Raw genomic sequence first — 13,160 nt, 5'->3', positions numbered from 1 at the left:
TCAGAGTTGCTATGTTTGAAGGCCTGATTACCAGGTTGATATTGGGCCTTTGAAGGCTCCCTATAGTGTAATGGATACTATTATATAATTTATTCATCCTGGGCTGTAATAATCTCTATAATAAATAGCTTTTGGGTTTATTAGTAAAAGCTGGGGGGAGGGGTCTATTCTTACATCTCTATTGAAATTGGGTAGAGATCATGCCCATAGGATTTTATGATCGTTTGACTCTGTGCTACACATCTGCGTGTTAGAAACCCTGCTATAGGACTTTTTGTTTAATTCTGCACATTAAAAATTCTGTTTATAGGATCTGCACATATTTTCAATTCAATGCGCATTAGTAACCATGTCTATAGGATCTTGTCTGTTTGAATAACAATTTTCCTGGCAATGTGCTTAAAGAATTTTGCCTACACATGAGTAATAGAGATCCTACCTATAGGAACTAAAATTCATCTAGATATCATGCCTATAGGAAATAAAATAATTAATTCTGCATATAGTTATCGTGTCTATAGGAAATATCAGTTTTGCGCTTAGATATCATGCATATAGGAAATAAGCATATAAAATCAATCTTGACACTTAGACATCATGCCTATAGGAAGTAAGTATAAAAAATCAGTTTCTGTGTTTAGATATCGTGTCTATAAGAAATAGTGCTTATAATTAGTTTCAGCACTTAGAAAGCATGCCTATAGGATCTAAAAGATGAAATCTGCCTGTTAAAATCAATAACTGGTTTACAGCTTAGATACCATGTCTATAGGGTTCTACTCGACTATCACTTAGGCAAGCCTATAGGTTCATTAAAATTCTGGGTCTAAAAAACTGTGATTGCTAGTTTGACACATGCCCGCATTCAGAGTATTAACCAAATCAGTAGGCAAACTGATAGGTACTCGCCTGCTCGTTTTAAAACTATTGTATATTCTGTTTTATATTCATTTAGATATCCTGCCTATAGGATCCTAAAATCATTTAAAATTGCTTGTTTGAACAACGTGTTGATTTGTTTGTCTATTTGTGGAGGTTAACATGAGCCCACTTAACTGCTCCTTATATGACAGTCCTACTTGACTTTTGTTTGTCGCTTAGTTTTCTCCTTTTAAACAACATAGGTGAGTCTAGAACCGCCTTAAATAGAGGTCCTAAACACCTCCAGGGCCATAGGTAAAGGACGGGTAGTGCACGTATTAAGGTACGCACTGGATGTTATTAAAACGCTTAGGTAATAATTGAAAAGGTGAGGGTAATTGGGTAGTAAATGAAATAATGACATGTGCGCTAATGCTATGTGTAGCACCCCAACTTGGGGATGATTACCAAGTATTGCACAGAAGTGATCCTATAGGCTTAAAAACCTTGGACCCCTTTTACTCCTTGTTTTAAAAGTGATATTTGTTTGTTAAATTGCTTTATTTCCTTATAAGACTAATTCGCTTAAATTGAATTTGACTGGGACCCATTATTGTGGACCTCGAGGGGTGCCTAACACCTTCCCCTCAAGGTAATTTCAAGCCCTTACCCAATCTCTGGTGATGTAAACTAGTACATGAGTTATTTGCTCTAGGTGCCCTAACACACCTTAATCCGTTAGGTGGCGACTCTTCAAATCTCTTACCCAGTTCCCAAAAGGAAATGAGTTGTCCCAAAATATCGAAACTCGAACTCCGTGAGGAAAACCCGGAAACAGTGATGCCTAAAGCCAAGACTCATTTGCCAAGGCCGCCTCCACCTTACCCTCAAAGACTTGCAAAGCAGAAAAGTGAAAACCAGTTCAAGAATTTTATTGAGATGATGAAAAAATTTCAATCAATGTGCCCTTGGCGGAAGCTCTTGAGCAAACTCCGGGATACGCCAAGTTTATGAAAGACTTGGTAACTAAAAAGAGATCTATGGATTGTGAGACCATCAAAATAACTCATCAAGTGAGTGCTATTGTACACTCTATAGCTCCAAAGCTTGAAGATCCCGCCGCATTTACCATTCCATGTACCATTGGGAGTGCAGATTTTGCCAAGGCCTTATGTGATTTGGAAGCGAGTATAAATTTGATGCCATACTCTGTCTTCAAAACTTTGGCTATTGGTCAACCGAGAGCTACTTCAATGAGATTTCAAATGGCCGATAGAACATTGAAGAGGCCGCTTGGTATTATTGATGATGTTCTTGTCCGGGTGGACAAGTTTATTTTGCCTGCTGATTTTGTGATCCTCGACTACAAAGTCGACTATGAGGTGCCGATAATATTGGGAAGGCCTTTCCTAGCAACAGGGAAGGCATTGGTTGATGTGGAAGCAGGGGAACTCACCTTTCGGGTGGGTGACGAAAAAGTTGTCTTCCATGTGTGCAAATCAATGAGGCAACCGAATAGTACTGAGGTTTGTTCTTTTGTGGATCTGGTGATGAAGGTGAAAATTGATGACACAAGTGCCATGATCAATGTAGAGGATCCTTTGGAAGCGATATTGTTGAACCATGATGTGACCGAGGATGAAGGCTTGGTAGAGTGTGTCAATGCCTTGCACGGAATGGGTTCTTACTTCTATGAACCCCGTAAACTCTCCTTGGATCTTGAGAATAGAAAGACTCCACCAACAAAGCCCTCAATTGAGGAACCTCCTATATTGGAGTTGAAGCCTTTACCTCCACACATCAGGTATGAATTCTTGAGCCCTTGTTCAACTTTACCTGTTATTCTTTCTTCTTGCCTTACTAACATGCAGGTAGATGCCACCCTTGAGGAGCTTCAAAGAAGGAAGAGAGCAATTAGATGGACTCTTGCTGATACTCGGGGGATAAGCCCCGCCTTTTGCATGCACAAGATTATACATGAGGAAGATGCCAAACCCTCTGTGGAACATCAAAGGAGGTTGAACGAGGCAATGTAAGAGGTCGTCAAGAAGAAAGTTATAAAGTGGCTAGATGCAGGGGTTGTGTATCCCATCTCGGATAGTTCTTGGACTTCTCCGGTATAATGTGTGCCAAAAAAGGGGGTATAACTATGGTCACAAATGAGCAAAATGAGTTGATCCCTACTAGGACTGTCACCGGATGGCAGTATGCATGGACTACCGGAAGCTGAACAAAGTGACCCGCAAAGATCATTTTCCATTGCCTTTTCTTGACCAAATGTTGTATAGACTTGCTGGGCGTTCCTACTATTGTTTTCTGGATGGGTACTCAAGTTACAAAGTGTCCGTATGGCACCTTTGCATTTTCTAGGATGCCATTTGGTTTGTGTAATGCACCGGCTACCTTTCAATGGTGTATGATGGGTATATTTACTGACATGGTGGAGGACTTCTTTGAAGTGTTCATGGATGATTTCAGTGTTGTGGGTGACTCTTTTGAAGAATGTTTGGGTAATCTTGACAAAGTGTTGGGCCGATGTGAGGAGACAACTCTGTTGCTTAATTGGGAAAAGTGCAACTTTATGGTCGAGGAGGGCATTGTCCTCGGCCATAAGATCTCAAAGAACGGTATCGAAGTGGACAAAGCGAAGATTGAAGTGATCTCAAAACTCCCTCCTCCTACTTCCGTCAAAGGAGTGAGGAGCTTTCTTGGGCATACGGGGTTCTATCGAAGGTTCATCAAGGACTTCTCTAAGGTAGTGAATCCCTTGTGCAAATTGTTGGAGAAGGATGCAAAGTTTGTGTTTAATGATGAGTGCATGAAAGCTTTTGAGCTTCTCAAGTATAGATTGACGACCACTCCCATCATCACCGCACCCAATTGGAGCTTGCCATTGGAGCTCATGTGTTATGCTAGTGACGTTGTGGTTGGAGCGGTCTTGGGTCAAAGGGTGAACAAGATGTTTCATCCGGCCAGGTTAATTATACTGTAACAAAGAAAGAGTTGCTAGCAATTGTGTTTGCAATGGAGAAGTTTAGGCCTTATCTCATGGGTGCCAAGGTGATTGTTCACACTGATCACGCAGGACTCCGTTACTTGATGATCAAAAAGGATTCTAAAGCTAGATTGATGAGATGGGTTTTGTTGCTTCAAGAATTTGACCTAGAGATTGTTGATCGGAAAGGTTGTGAAAACCAAGTGGCGAACCACTTGTCCCTCTTGGAGAAGGAGGGGAGATCCATAGATTGTCTCAAAATTAATGATGCATTTCCAGATGAACAACTTCTCTCAGTTTCTATGAATAGTATGCCTTGGTTCACCGATGTGGCCAATTTTCTTGTGACCGGCATTGTTCTGAGTGAGCTCTCTTCTAACAAAAGGAAGAATCTTAAATGGGAGAACCTTATCTTTTCAAGATTTGTAATGATGGTATGATCCGGAGATATGTTCCGGAAGAGGAGCAAATGAGTATTCTTGATGCTTGCCATTCCTCGCCCTACGGTGGTCATCATGGTGGGGTGAGAACTGCTTCAAAGGTTCTTAGTTATGGTTTTTATTGGCTTACTTTGTATAAAGATGTTGGTAAGCTTGTCAAGAGATGTGATGAAAATCACAGAGCAGGTGGAATTTCTAAGAAGGATGAAATGCCTCTCACCACTATTCTTGAGGTTGACAATTTTGATGTGTGGGGAATAGACTTCACGGGGCCTTTTGTGAGTTCTGTCGCAACACTTACATTCTGGTGACTGTTGATTATGTATCCAAATGGGTTGAGGTCGTGTCTTTACCCAACAACGAAGCCCGTAGTGTGGTGGCGTTTTTCAAGAAAAATATCTTCACACGGTTTGGCACTCCTCAGGCGATCATCAGTGATGGGGGTTCTCATTTCTGCAATAAGGCATTTGACACTTTGCTTGCAAAGTATGGTGTCAATCACAAGGTATCAACCCCTTATCATCCTCAGGCTAGTGGACAAGTTGATGTCTCTAATAGGGAGATAAAGAGCATATTATCAAAAACTGTCAATGCAAATAGAACTGACTGGTCAAGAAAACTGGATGATGCTTTGTAGGCTTACAAGACTTCTTATAAGACTCCAATTGGTATGTCTCCGTACCGGTTGGTATTTGGGAAGGCGTGCCATCTTCCAGTTGAGCTAGAACACAAGGCCATGTGGGCGATGAAGAGGTTAAATCTTGAGCGGGATGTTGTAGCAAATCTTCGGGTAGAGCAACTCAATGAGCTTGATGAGTTCCGGTTTCATGCCTATTCCAGCTCGTCCTTGTATAAGGACAAGATGAAGTACATGCATGACAAATGTGCACGGAGCAAGGAATTAAAGGAGGGTGACTTGGTTCTCTTATTCAACTCTCGGTTACGACTGTTTGCGGAAAAGCTCAAGTCAAAATGGAGTGGCTCTTTTGAAGTGGTACATGTGACTCCATTTGGTGCTCTTGATTTGAAGAATAAAAATGGTGAAGTTTTCAGAGTTAATGGGCACCGAGTCAAATACTACGTGGGAAAATTTGATGACAACCACGTGGTGGCAATGATCCATCTCAAATAATTGATGGTAACCTGCGTCGTGCGCGACGTTAAATTAGGTGCTTCTTGGGAGGCAACCCGTGTGTTTTTCATTTTCTTCTTTTTCATTTTCTTCTTAGTGTAGGATTTATTTTCTTCTCAGCAGAAGCATTTCGTGGGGGCAAAATTTGGAAGCTGACGCGGACTAGAAAATTCCAAAATAAAACTTCTCTGAAGTTTCATCCGCGTCCACGTGGCTTTTTCGCGGTTAGCGGACCTATTCCGCGGCTGCTCCCATTTTTCAGCTCTCAGTGGTAGTGTTGCACAGACAACTCTTCAGCCTAGGTAAAAGCATGGACCGCAGTGAAATTTCGCGGCCGCACCAGGTAAGACTTGTGGGCCCCTGTGCTATTTAGTATAAATAGAAGGTCCTGAGACTATTTACCCTTTTCGCTCCTTGAAATCTCACAAGAATATTTCTATTGTTCATCTATCCTAAACCCGAACCCATTTGCATCACTAATTAGAAGTTAATTACCAACACCAATTCAAACTACTGGTATGTTCAAATCATAACATTTCTTCTATAATTTTATTTTTTCTTTTCTTTTAGTTTAACTTTTTCCTATTTTCTTTTAGTTTCAATTAGGGTTATGTAGTTTGTAATTAGTTGTTGCAAAAATCCATGAAACTACTTGTTGGGCATGCCTAGGAGGGGTGAGTAATGTTCATAATACCCGTTAAATTACTAGAAAATATGAAACCTTATGATTCCCATTTTTGAATTCCGCAGCCGCGGATGCAATTCCGCGGTCAGCGTTCTTGTGAAATCCTGTGCTGCAATTGGTTTAAATTCCGCTCTCAACGGTGGAAAGTTCGTTGTCAGCGGACCTGTTTACGCGGTCGTGCCTCATTTTTCGCGATCAGCAAAATTAAAGTTCAGAGAAGTGTCAAATTGCGTCAGCAGCCGCGTTTGTTTTTCCGTGGACAGCGGTTCAACTTCCGTGGACGCGCCCAAAATTTCACTCTCAGTGGTCGATCAACATTAGAGGCTGGGTAGTTTGATTCCCAGTCCTCCTCGGCCGTGGTCCTTTTTTCGTTATCAGCGGTACCCATTCCGCGGCCATGCTTCTTTTTTCGCTGTCAGCGGATCTGAGATTTTAAAACACTGTCAACTTTTCATCTCTTTTCTTTACTGCTTCTTTTAGCATCAATACTAATGATCTTTCACTGATTGTGTATGCAGACAATGGTCAAATCTATAGGTGGAAGTGAAAAACAAAAAGGGAAGCAGAGTCCTCCCGGGGTAGGGGATGAGGACAAATCAAGTTACCCCTAGCATTACGACAATCCATTGGGAAAATGCAGAAGGATATCAAAGATATGGATAGAGCCGCATCCCATTCCGAGGGTAGTGACTATGTCCCTTCCTGGGAAGCCTCAGAAGGTGATTCTGTACCTACTAATGTCCCGGAGTTCTCAGGGAGGTTTTAGTTGAGAGACGTGCCTACACCCCCAGCTTCACGTACTTCTCATGCTTCTTCTGAGTCATCTGATAGCTCAGAGGAGAGGAGTGAGCCTTCAGCATCGGCCTCTCCACCTAGACAGGAGCCAATTGATGTAGATGCTGAGATACGGGATGATAGGAGAGGGGGTGATACCCAGACTGGAGTGTTGGAGAGAACACGGAACCTGGTGGTTTGGCAAGAAAGATTCATAAGTGAGAAAGTCTACCACAAATTCCGGGAATGGTGGCCTCAGAGGTCACTCACACATGAGAGGCATTTCATAGAAAAATATCTTCTACCCCACAACCCTAATGTGAAGCAACAATTTGATGAAAAAGTGGGGTGGAAGTTCTTCACAAGCAAGCTACCGGATGCCAATGAGCATTTAGTGAAAGAGTTTTATGCCAATGTTGCCCACATCAAAAAGGGCACATTTGTGACCAAGGTGCGGAACCTGGAAAACAAATTTGATGGGAAGACTCTGAAAAACTATACCGAATTCAATGATGAGGATGAGTCTTTGTACTTGGAGAAGGTGGCCATGGATGAGTTGGTCTGCCCATGGCTGGCATCAATAATTGTTCTCCCGGAGACTACTCCAGCTTGGTTGACACTAGGTATCCCAATCTACCGAAACACATTAAGCTTTGAGGCAAAGGGTTGGGAGACATTCGTGTGCAACCGGTTAGACCCCACTACTCATGATAGTGACATGCCGGTCTCATGGGCGATTATAGTGGGGGCCATCATGGTGGGGTACCCGATCAATATCGGGAATATCATGTCCAGGGTGATCACCATAGTGGTCAAACAAAATAAGAGTTCCTACTCATTCCTGAACTTCCTCACTATGTACTTGGAGGATCAGGAAGTTGTGGGAAGGGATTTTGATACAAAGGTGAAACCTAAGAGGCCCTTCTCATGGTACAGTCTTCAGGGTCCAGGCAACCCTAAGTTCAAGGGAAACGCCTCCACTTCCACTTGCCAGTCTGAAGAGCCAGGGGTGGTGGCTACTGGTTCCGAGCCTCCTACTGCCATACCATAGCCTCCAGTCGGACCATCTACTTCCATGCCTACTACGGTGCCATCTTCATCAGCTTGCCCTCTCACTGCACTGAGGGTTAACAAGACTCTATCCTACATTAACAATTGGATGCAAGCAGCTACATCAAAGCTAGCTATCATATCCAGCACCGTGGCAGCTCAGGCAGTTCCCGCTCAGCCTCAGGTGCTAGCTTCCGTGGAGGAATCACTGAAGGAGCTTCTGGACAACCAGAAGAAGCTCCTGAACAACCAGAAGTTGATTATGGATGCTTTGGAGGCCCAGGGAAAAGTTATCATAGACTTGAGCAAGCAAACAAAGAAGATGAAGAAGACTCGAGTTTCAACGGAGCCGGTGAAGCTGCTGAGGAAGGAGGTGGACAAGATTAGATCTGGTGGGGACATTCCATTGGAGCTATTACTAAGGGACCCAGTTCCGGCAGCTCAGGCAGGGGAGCAGGAAGCTGATAGAGAGCCTATGAGGAGAGGGGTGATTCCCTAGACAGATTACTTTGTGATTCAGCTGGAGGACACTGAGGGAGGTGACCCAGGGACCCAGCCATAGGACCCCACTGATGTTCCGAACCCCATTCAGACAGAGGATCCATAGGGAGTTTTATTTAGTCTCTAACCCCTCCTTGATCTTATTTTTTCTTTTAGAATTGAGGGCAATGCTAGTTTTTATTCGGGGGGGGGGGAGTGGTCCTATTTTGATGATTTGAACTGGATTGTAATTATGATACTGATTTTTCTTTATTGTTATTTTTCACTTTTTGCTATTTTTCAATTTCGATATGTGTATAAAGTTACTTTTCCATGTATATATTCATTCCCCGTTATGTATATTCGTCTAAATCCCCTATTGTACATATTCACTTTACTTTCTGTATTTTACTTTATGACTTCTTTTGCAATTTTCCTTAATAGCATAGCTTCTTTTTTCATTTAGTAGCTTCTTTTTTCAATTTGTAGCTTACTTTTACAAGTTTTTGTTATCAATAAGCCTTTAGTTTTTTTTAATGTCGTGGTTCTTTCCAAGGGTGGAGTTTGTGTGAACCGGGTGGCTCTTCCCGATGATGGATGGCATGACAACCTTCTTAAGGCTTTGAATCCGTTTTCTTTTCATTTTTGTGTAAATAGTAGTAATGAATAAAAGTGTCTTAGGAAAAGCTTCACGTGGGCCTAACACATTTATCTTTGACCTTATGGTTAGAAACAAATTGATGTGTAAAGGATGGTGATAGTTGTGACCTTTAGACTCTTGTGTTGGCTAAACAATCATCGAGTGGTTTTTAGGAGCCATTTGTGTGGCTCCATCTTAGCTAAAGTTGTTGTGGGCCCTCGACTCTGTTCTCTTTAGCAATCCAATAGCTTGTGTGGTGAGGTTTTGATTTGCAAGTCCAAGTCCCGTGCTAATAAGTCTAGAACTTGCCCTGAATGTTTGTCTAGGCAAAATTCTAAGTGTAGCTCGACTTGAGAAATGATTATAGGCTCTCCTTGATCCAAATTGAAAACTTTAAAGCATCCATAGCCTACCAAATATTAGATCCCTAGTCAACCACGTTGAGTCATAGCCCTTGTTCTTTCAATAACCATGATACAAGCCTTTATCCGTTCTAAAATGATCCTCTCTTGGCACCGGATATTTCCTTAGCACAATTGGTAAAAGCATAAGTTTAGGGGGAGAGACGAGGAATACAAAAGTGATAAAAGGTACAAAATGAAGAAAAAGGAAGGCAAAAGAAAAAGAAAGAAAAACCAAAAGGCCAAAAAGAAAGTGAACACTGTAGAAAAAGAAGGGATTCAATAAAAGCAATGATGAAAGGCTTGGAATTATTATAAAGGAGAAAGATGATTGTCAAGAACAAGAAAGAGTGACAGTGTGTCTCTCTAATCTCCTAAGGAAGAAGAAAATGACTCAAACAGTCAAGAAAGTGTGAGCCGAAATGAGAAAATGAAGTGCTTAAGGAAAGATGAAACCTACATAGACCGATATATCCTACCTTGAACCAAAAGCCTTCATTACATTTTCACAAAAGTCCTATATGATTTTGAGTTGAGTGAGCTTATATTAGTGGTGATTCACATGAGGGGCAAGCTTATGGTACTTAGAGCCGGACTTGTGACCTTCCTTTGAGAGAGATGAGTGTATTTTTTCAAAATCCTTGTTCTGAGTGCTATAATCTAAAATGAGATTTGCTTATGGAGAGCAGAGGAGAAAGAGTTTGGGTTCCACAATGACCTATGTAATAGAGTGAGTTTCGTTGATGAGTTAAGTCAACTCTTGAAGCTCTTGTGTCGCCCTAGAGCCATGGTGCTAGAAAGGTTGTGTGTTGTTGATAATACATTTGTGTTAGGGTAATTGTTAGTCCTAATTGATGCTTGTTGAAGTCACCTTAGAACAGCTGAAATTGTTCTTTCTTTTACTTTGTTGGAGTGGGAATTACTTTGTTTACTTGAGGACAAGCAAAAGCTTTAGTTTGGGGGAGTTGATAACTATGGATTCTAGCCTATCTTATGCTCTCTTTTGCTTAGGTTTTGCATCAAAATGTATAAAAGTATTCCCAAAAATCTAACTTATTGTGCTTGTTTGCACGATTTGATCAAAATGAAGCAAGAAAGTCATAACCAGCTCATAAATGAGTGAAATCTGCACAAGTTCAAAGCTGAGAGAAATAGCGTTGATAGCGGTGTAAGAGTGCGGCCGCGGAAGGACAACCGCTGGGGCAGCCACAATTACGCTCCCAGCGAAAGAGAGGTTCAGAGAAGGAGTTTTGAAGGCATCAGAGGCCGCTGACCGTGGTGAAATAGCGTGGCAGCGGTATTACTTGACACGACTGCGGTCCAAATTCCGCCCTCAGCGGAATTGAGAATCAGAGGACTGGAGATTGGAGCTCAACTGAAAAGCGCGGCCCGCGAACATATTTTGTGGCCGCGGTTGAAGATAACGCTGAGGCGGTTGATTTTCCGCTCCCAGCGGAATCAAGTCCAGACCAAGCTCAGAAGAGAAGAACCGCGGTCCGGGCTTGCTTTTCCGCGGCCGCGAAACTCTAAGCGCTGAGGCAACCAGTTTTCCGCTATCAGCGGAACCTAGGTAGGGGCATTTTTGTCCAGTAATTTCAGCTGTGTATAAATAGATCTTTTTCAGATTTTTAGGGTATCTTTTGTACTGTGGAGCTAGTGAGCAGCCGTATTTTACTACTTAGAGTAATTTTAGAACATCTTTAGTCTATCTTAGATTTTCTTCTTGTAATTGACTTTTATGGCTTATATTTCATCATCATCTTTGATTTCTACCTTTATTATGAGTAGCTAAACTCATTAGCTAGGGTTATGACCCAACCTTAGTGTGGGTATTTAATGGGTCTTCTATTTTAGGGCTTAATTGTTTATGAGTTAGTGATATTTAGCTTGTTTCATGCTTTAATTGTAGAATTGGTGGTTGCAAACACTAATTCATGCCTTTATGACTTAGACTCTTCTTGAGAAAGAGGGACTAAGTCTAGGAAATTTAGGCTAACAAAGAATTGGGGTGTACTCAGAGATTGATAGCCCCAACTAAAGGATTAAACCTAGAGATAGTAATATACGACTTGAGCCAATTTTACTTTTATTGTTTGAACACCCAATTGGGCTTGAGAAAGCCAATTAGGGCAAAGTCACTCAAACTATCGAGAGGTATAGAGTGAGTAATTATGTGTAATGGTTATATCACGACCCCAAATATAACAAGTTTGTCCTATTTTAGATCTCATTAGATACTCGCCTAGGTGTACGTCACTTCCCTAGTGCCTTTTATCACTTGAGAAAACCCTTACAAAAAAATATTGTACTTAGATTCTTTTCAGCATTAAATTAGAATAGTAACAAATCCCAACATGTTTAGAAGTGCAATTAAGAATAACACACGTAGCTAGATTGGACAAAAACCCGATTCCAAACCAATATTAACTCTTTGTGGATTCGATCTCGACCTTTCGGGTAAAAGCTGCATCGACCACTCCAAATCATTATATTGTGGTGTAGGGTTGGAGCCGATCAGCGATGACCAATCCATGCCCAACATAACATCAAAATCTACCATGCTGAGAAAAAATAAATCGACTCTGGTCTCAAAACCACAATCAAACACGATCGATAAACGTGGTCCACAACAAGAGAATCTCCCATAAGAGTAGACACATAAACAGGGGAACTCAAAGAATCCCGATATACACCCAAATGCATGGCAAAATAAGAGGACTCATAGGAATAAGTGGAGCCTGGATTGAATAGAACCGATGCATCTCTACGACAGACCAAAACAATACCTGTAATGACTGAATCGGAAGCAACAGCCTCTATACGAGCAGGAAGGGCATAGTATCTGGCCTGGCCTCCCCTTCTAGGGCGACCCCTACCACTCCGACCTCCACCTCAGGCTGGCTGAGCAGGTGGGGTGGCAGCTAGTGCTGTAATCATAGCCTGAGGACCTAGTGGAGCACGATGTGACTGAGATGTCTGTGGAGGTGCACCCTTCCTAAGTCTAGGGAAATCCTCACCATATGGCGAGTGTCACCACACTCAAAACAAGCTCTGGAAGGACGTGGAGGCTGAGACTAGCTCGGGCCAGGTTTGCTGGACTGACCGTTGATGGTACCCCGTGTAGGATGCACACTAGATTCTTAGGGTGCATAATAAGGCTCTTGAGGTCTAGGCAAAACTGGAATACCACTGGCTGCTGGAAGATCTGAATGAATGGGGTGACTTATATAACCCCTACCATGACGAACTGCAGCTGGGGCACGGGCACCAGAATAATGGCCCGACTCTTGAGACCTCTTGGTCTCTCTTTCCTCCCTATCCCAAGCAAGCATGCCCTCTACTCTCCTAGCAGTACTCACCACCTGCTGATATGAGATATCCATCTCAAGATCCCGGTCCATGCTAGTCTTGATGCTGGGATGAGTCCCTCAATAAACCAGCGAACCCTCTCTCAAACTGTAGAAACCAAGGTCGGTGAATGTCTAGCCAAGTCACTGAAACTAAATGCATACTCTGAAAAAGTCATAGCACCCTGGCGCAATTGCTCAAACTCCGCATGCCATGCAACCCTGAGGCTCTGAGGGACATACACTCTCAAAAACATGTCAGAGAACTAAGTCCATAAAAGGGAAGCTTTCTCAGCCGGACTGTCCAACTCATAAGTATGAAACCACTGACAAGCTACCCCTCGAAGCTGAAAGG

General features: G+C 42.3%; 1 protein-coding gene across 1 annotated transcript; it reads left to right on the top strand.

Moving 5' to 3' along the window:
• The first annotated feature begins 1,901 nt into the window (after positions 1 to 1,901).
• On the top strand, positions 1,902 to 2,897 carry LOC138869776 (uncharacterized). Its single transcript, XM_070147442.1, has one exon. The coding sequence runs from the start codon at positions 1,902 to 1,904 to the stop codon at positions 2,895 to 2,897; it is 996 nt and encodes a 331-aa protein (XP_070003543.1).
• The last annotated feature ends 10,263 nt before the right edge of the window (positions 2,898 to 13,160 follow it).

Source organism: Nicotiana sylvestris, chromosome 1 (genome assembly GCF_000393655.2).
Source record: "Nicotiana sylvestris chromosome 1, ASM39365v2, whole genome shotgun sequence".
Taxonomy (NCBI): Eukaryota; Viridiplantae; Streptophyta; class Magnoliopsida; order Solanales; family Solanaceae; genus Nicotiana; species Nicotiana sylvestris.
The sequence above is the reverse complement of the archived record's forward strand: the minus strand, read 5'-3'. Positions and strand labels throughout refer to the sequence as shown.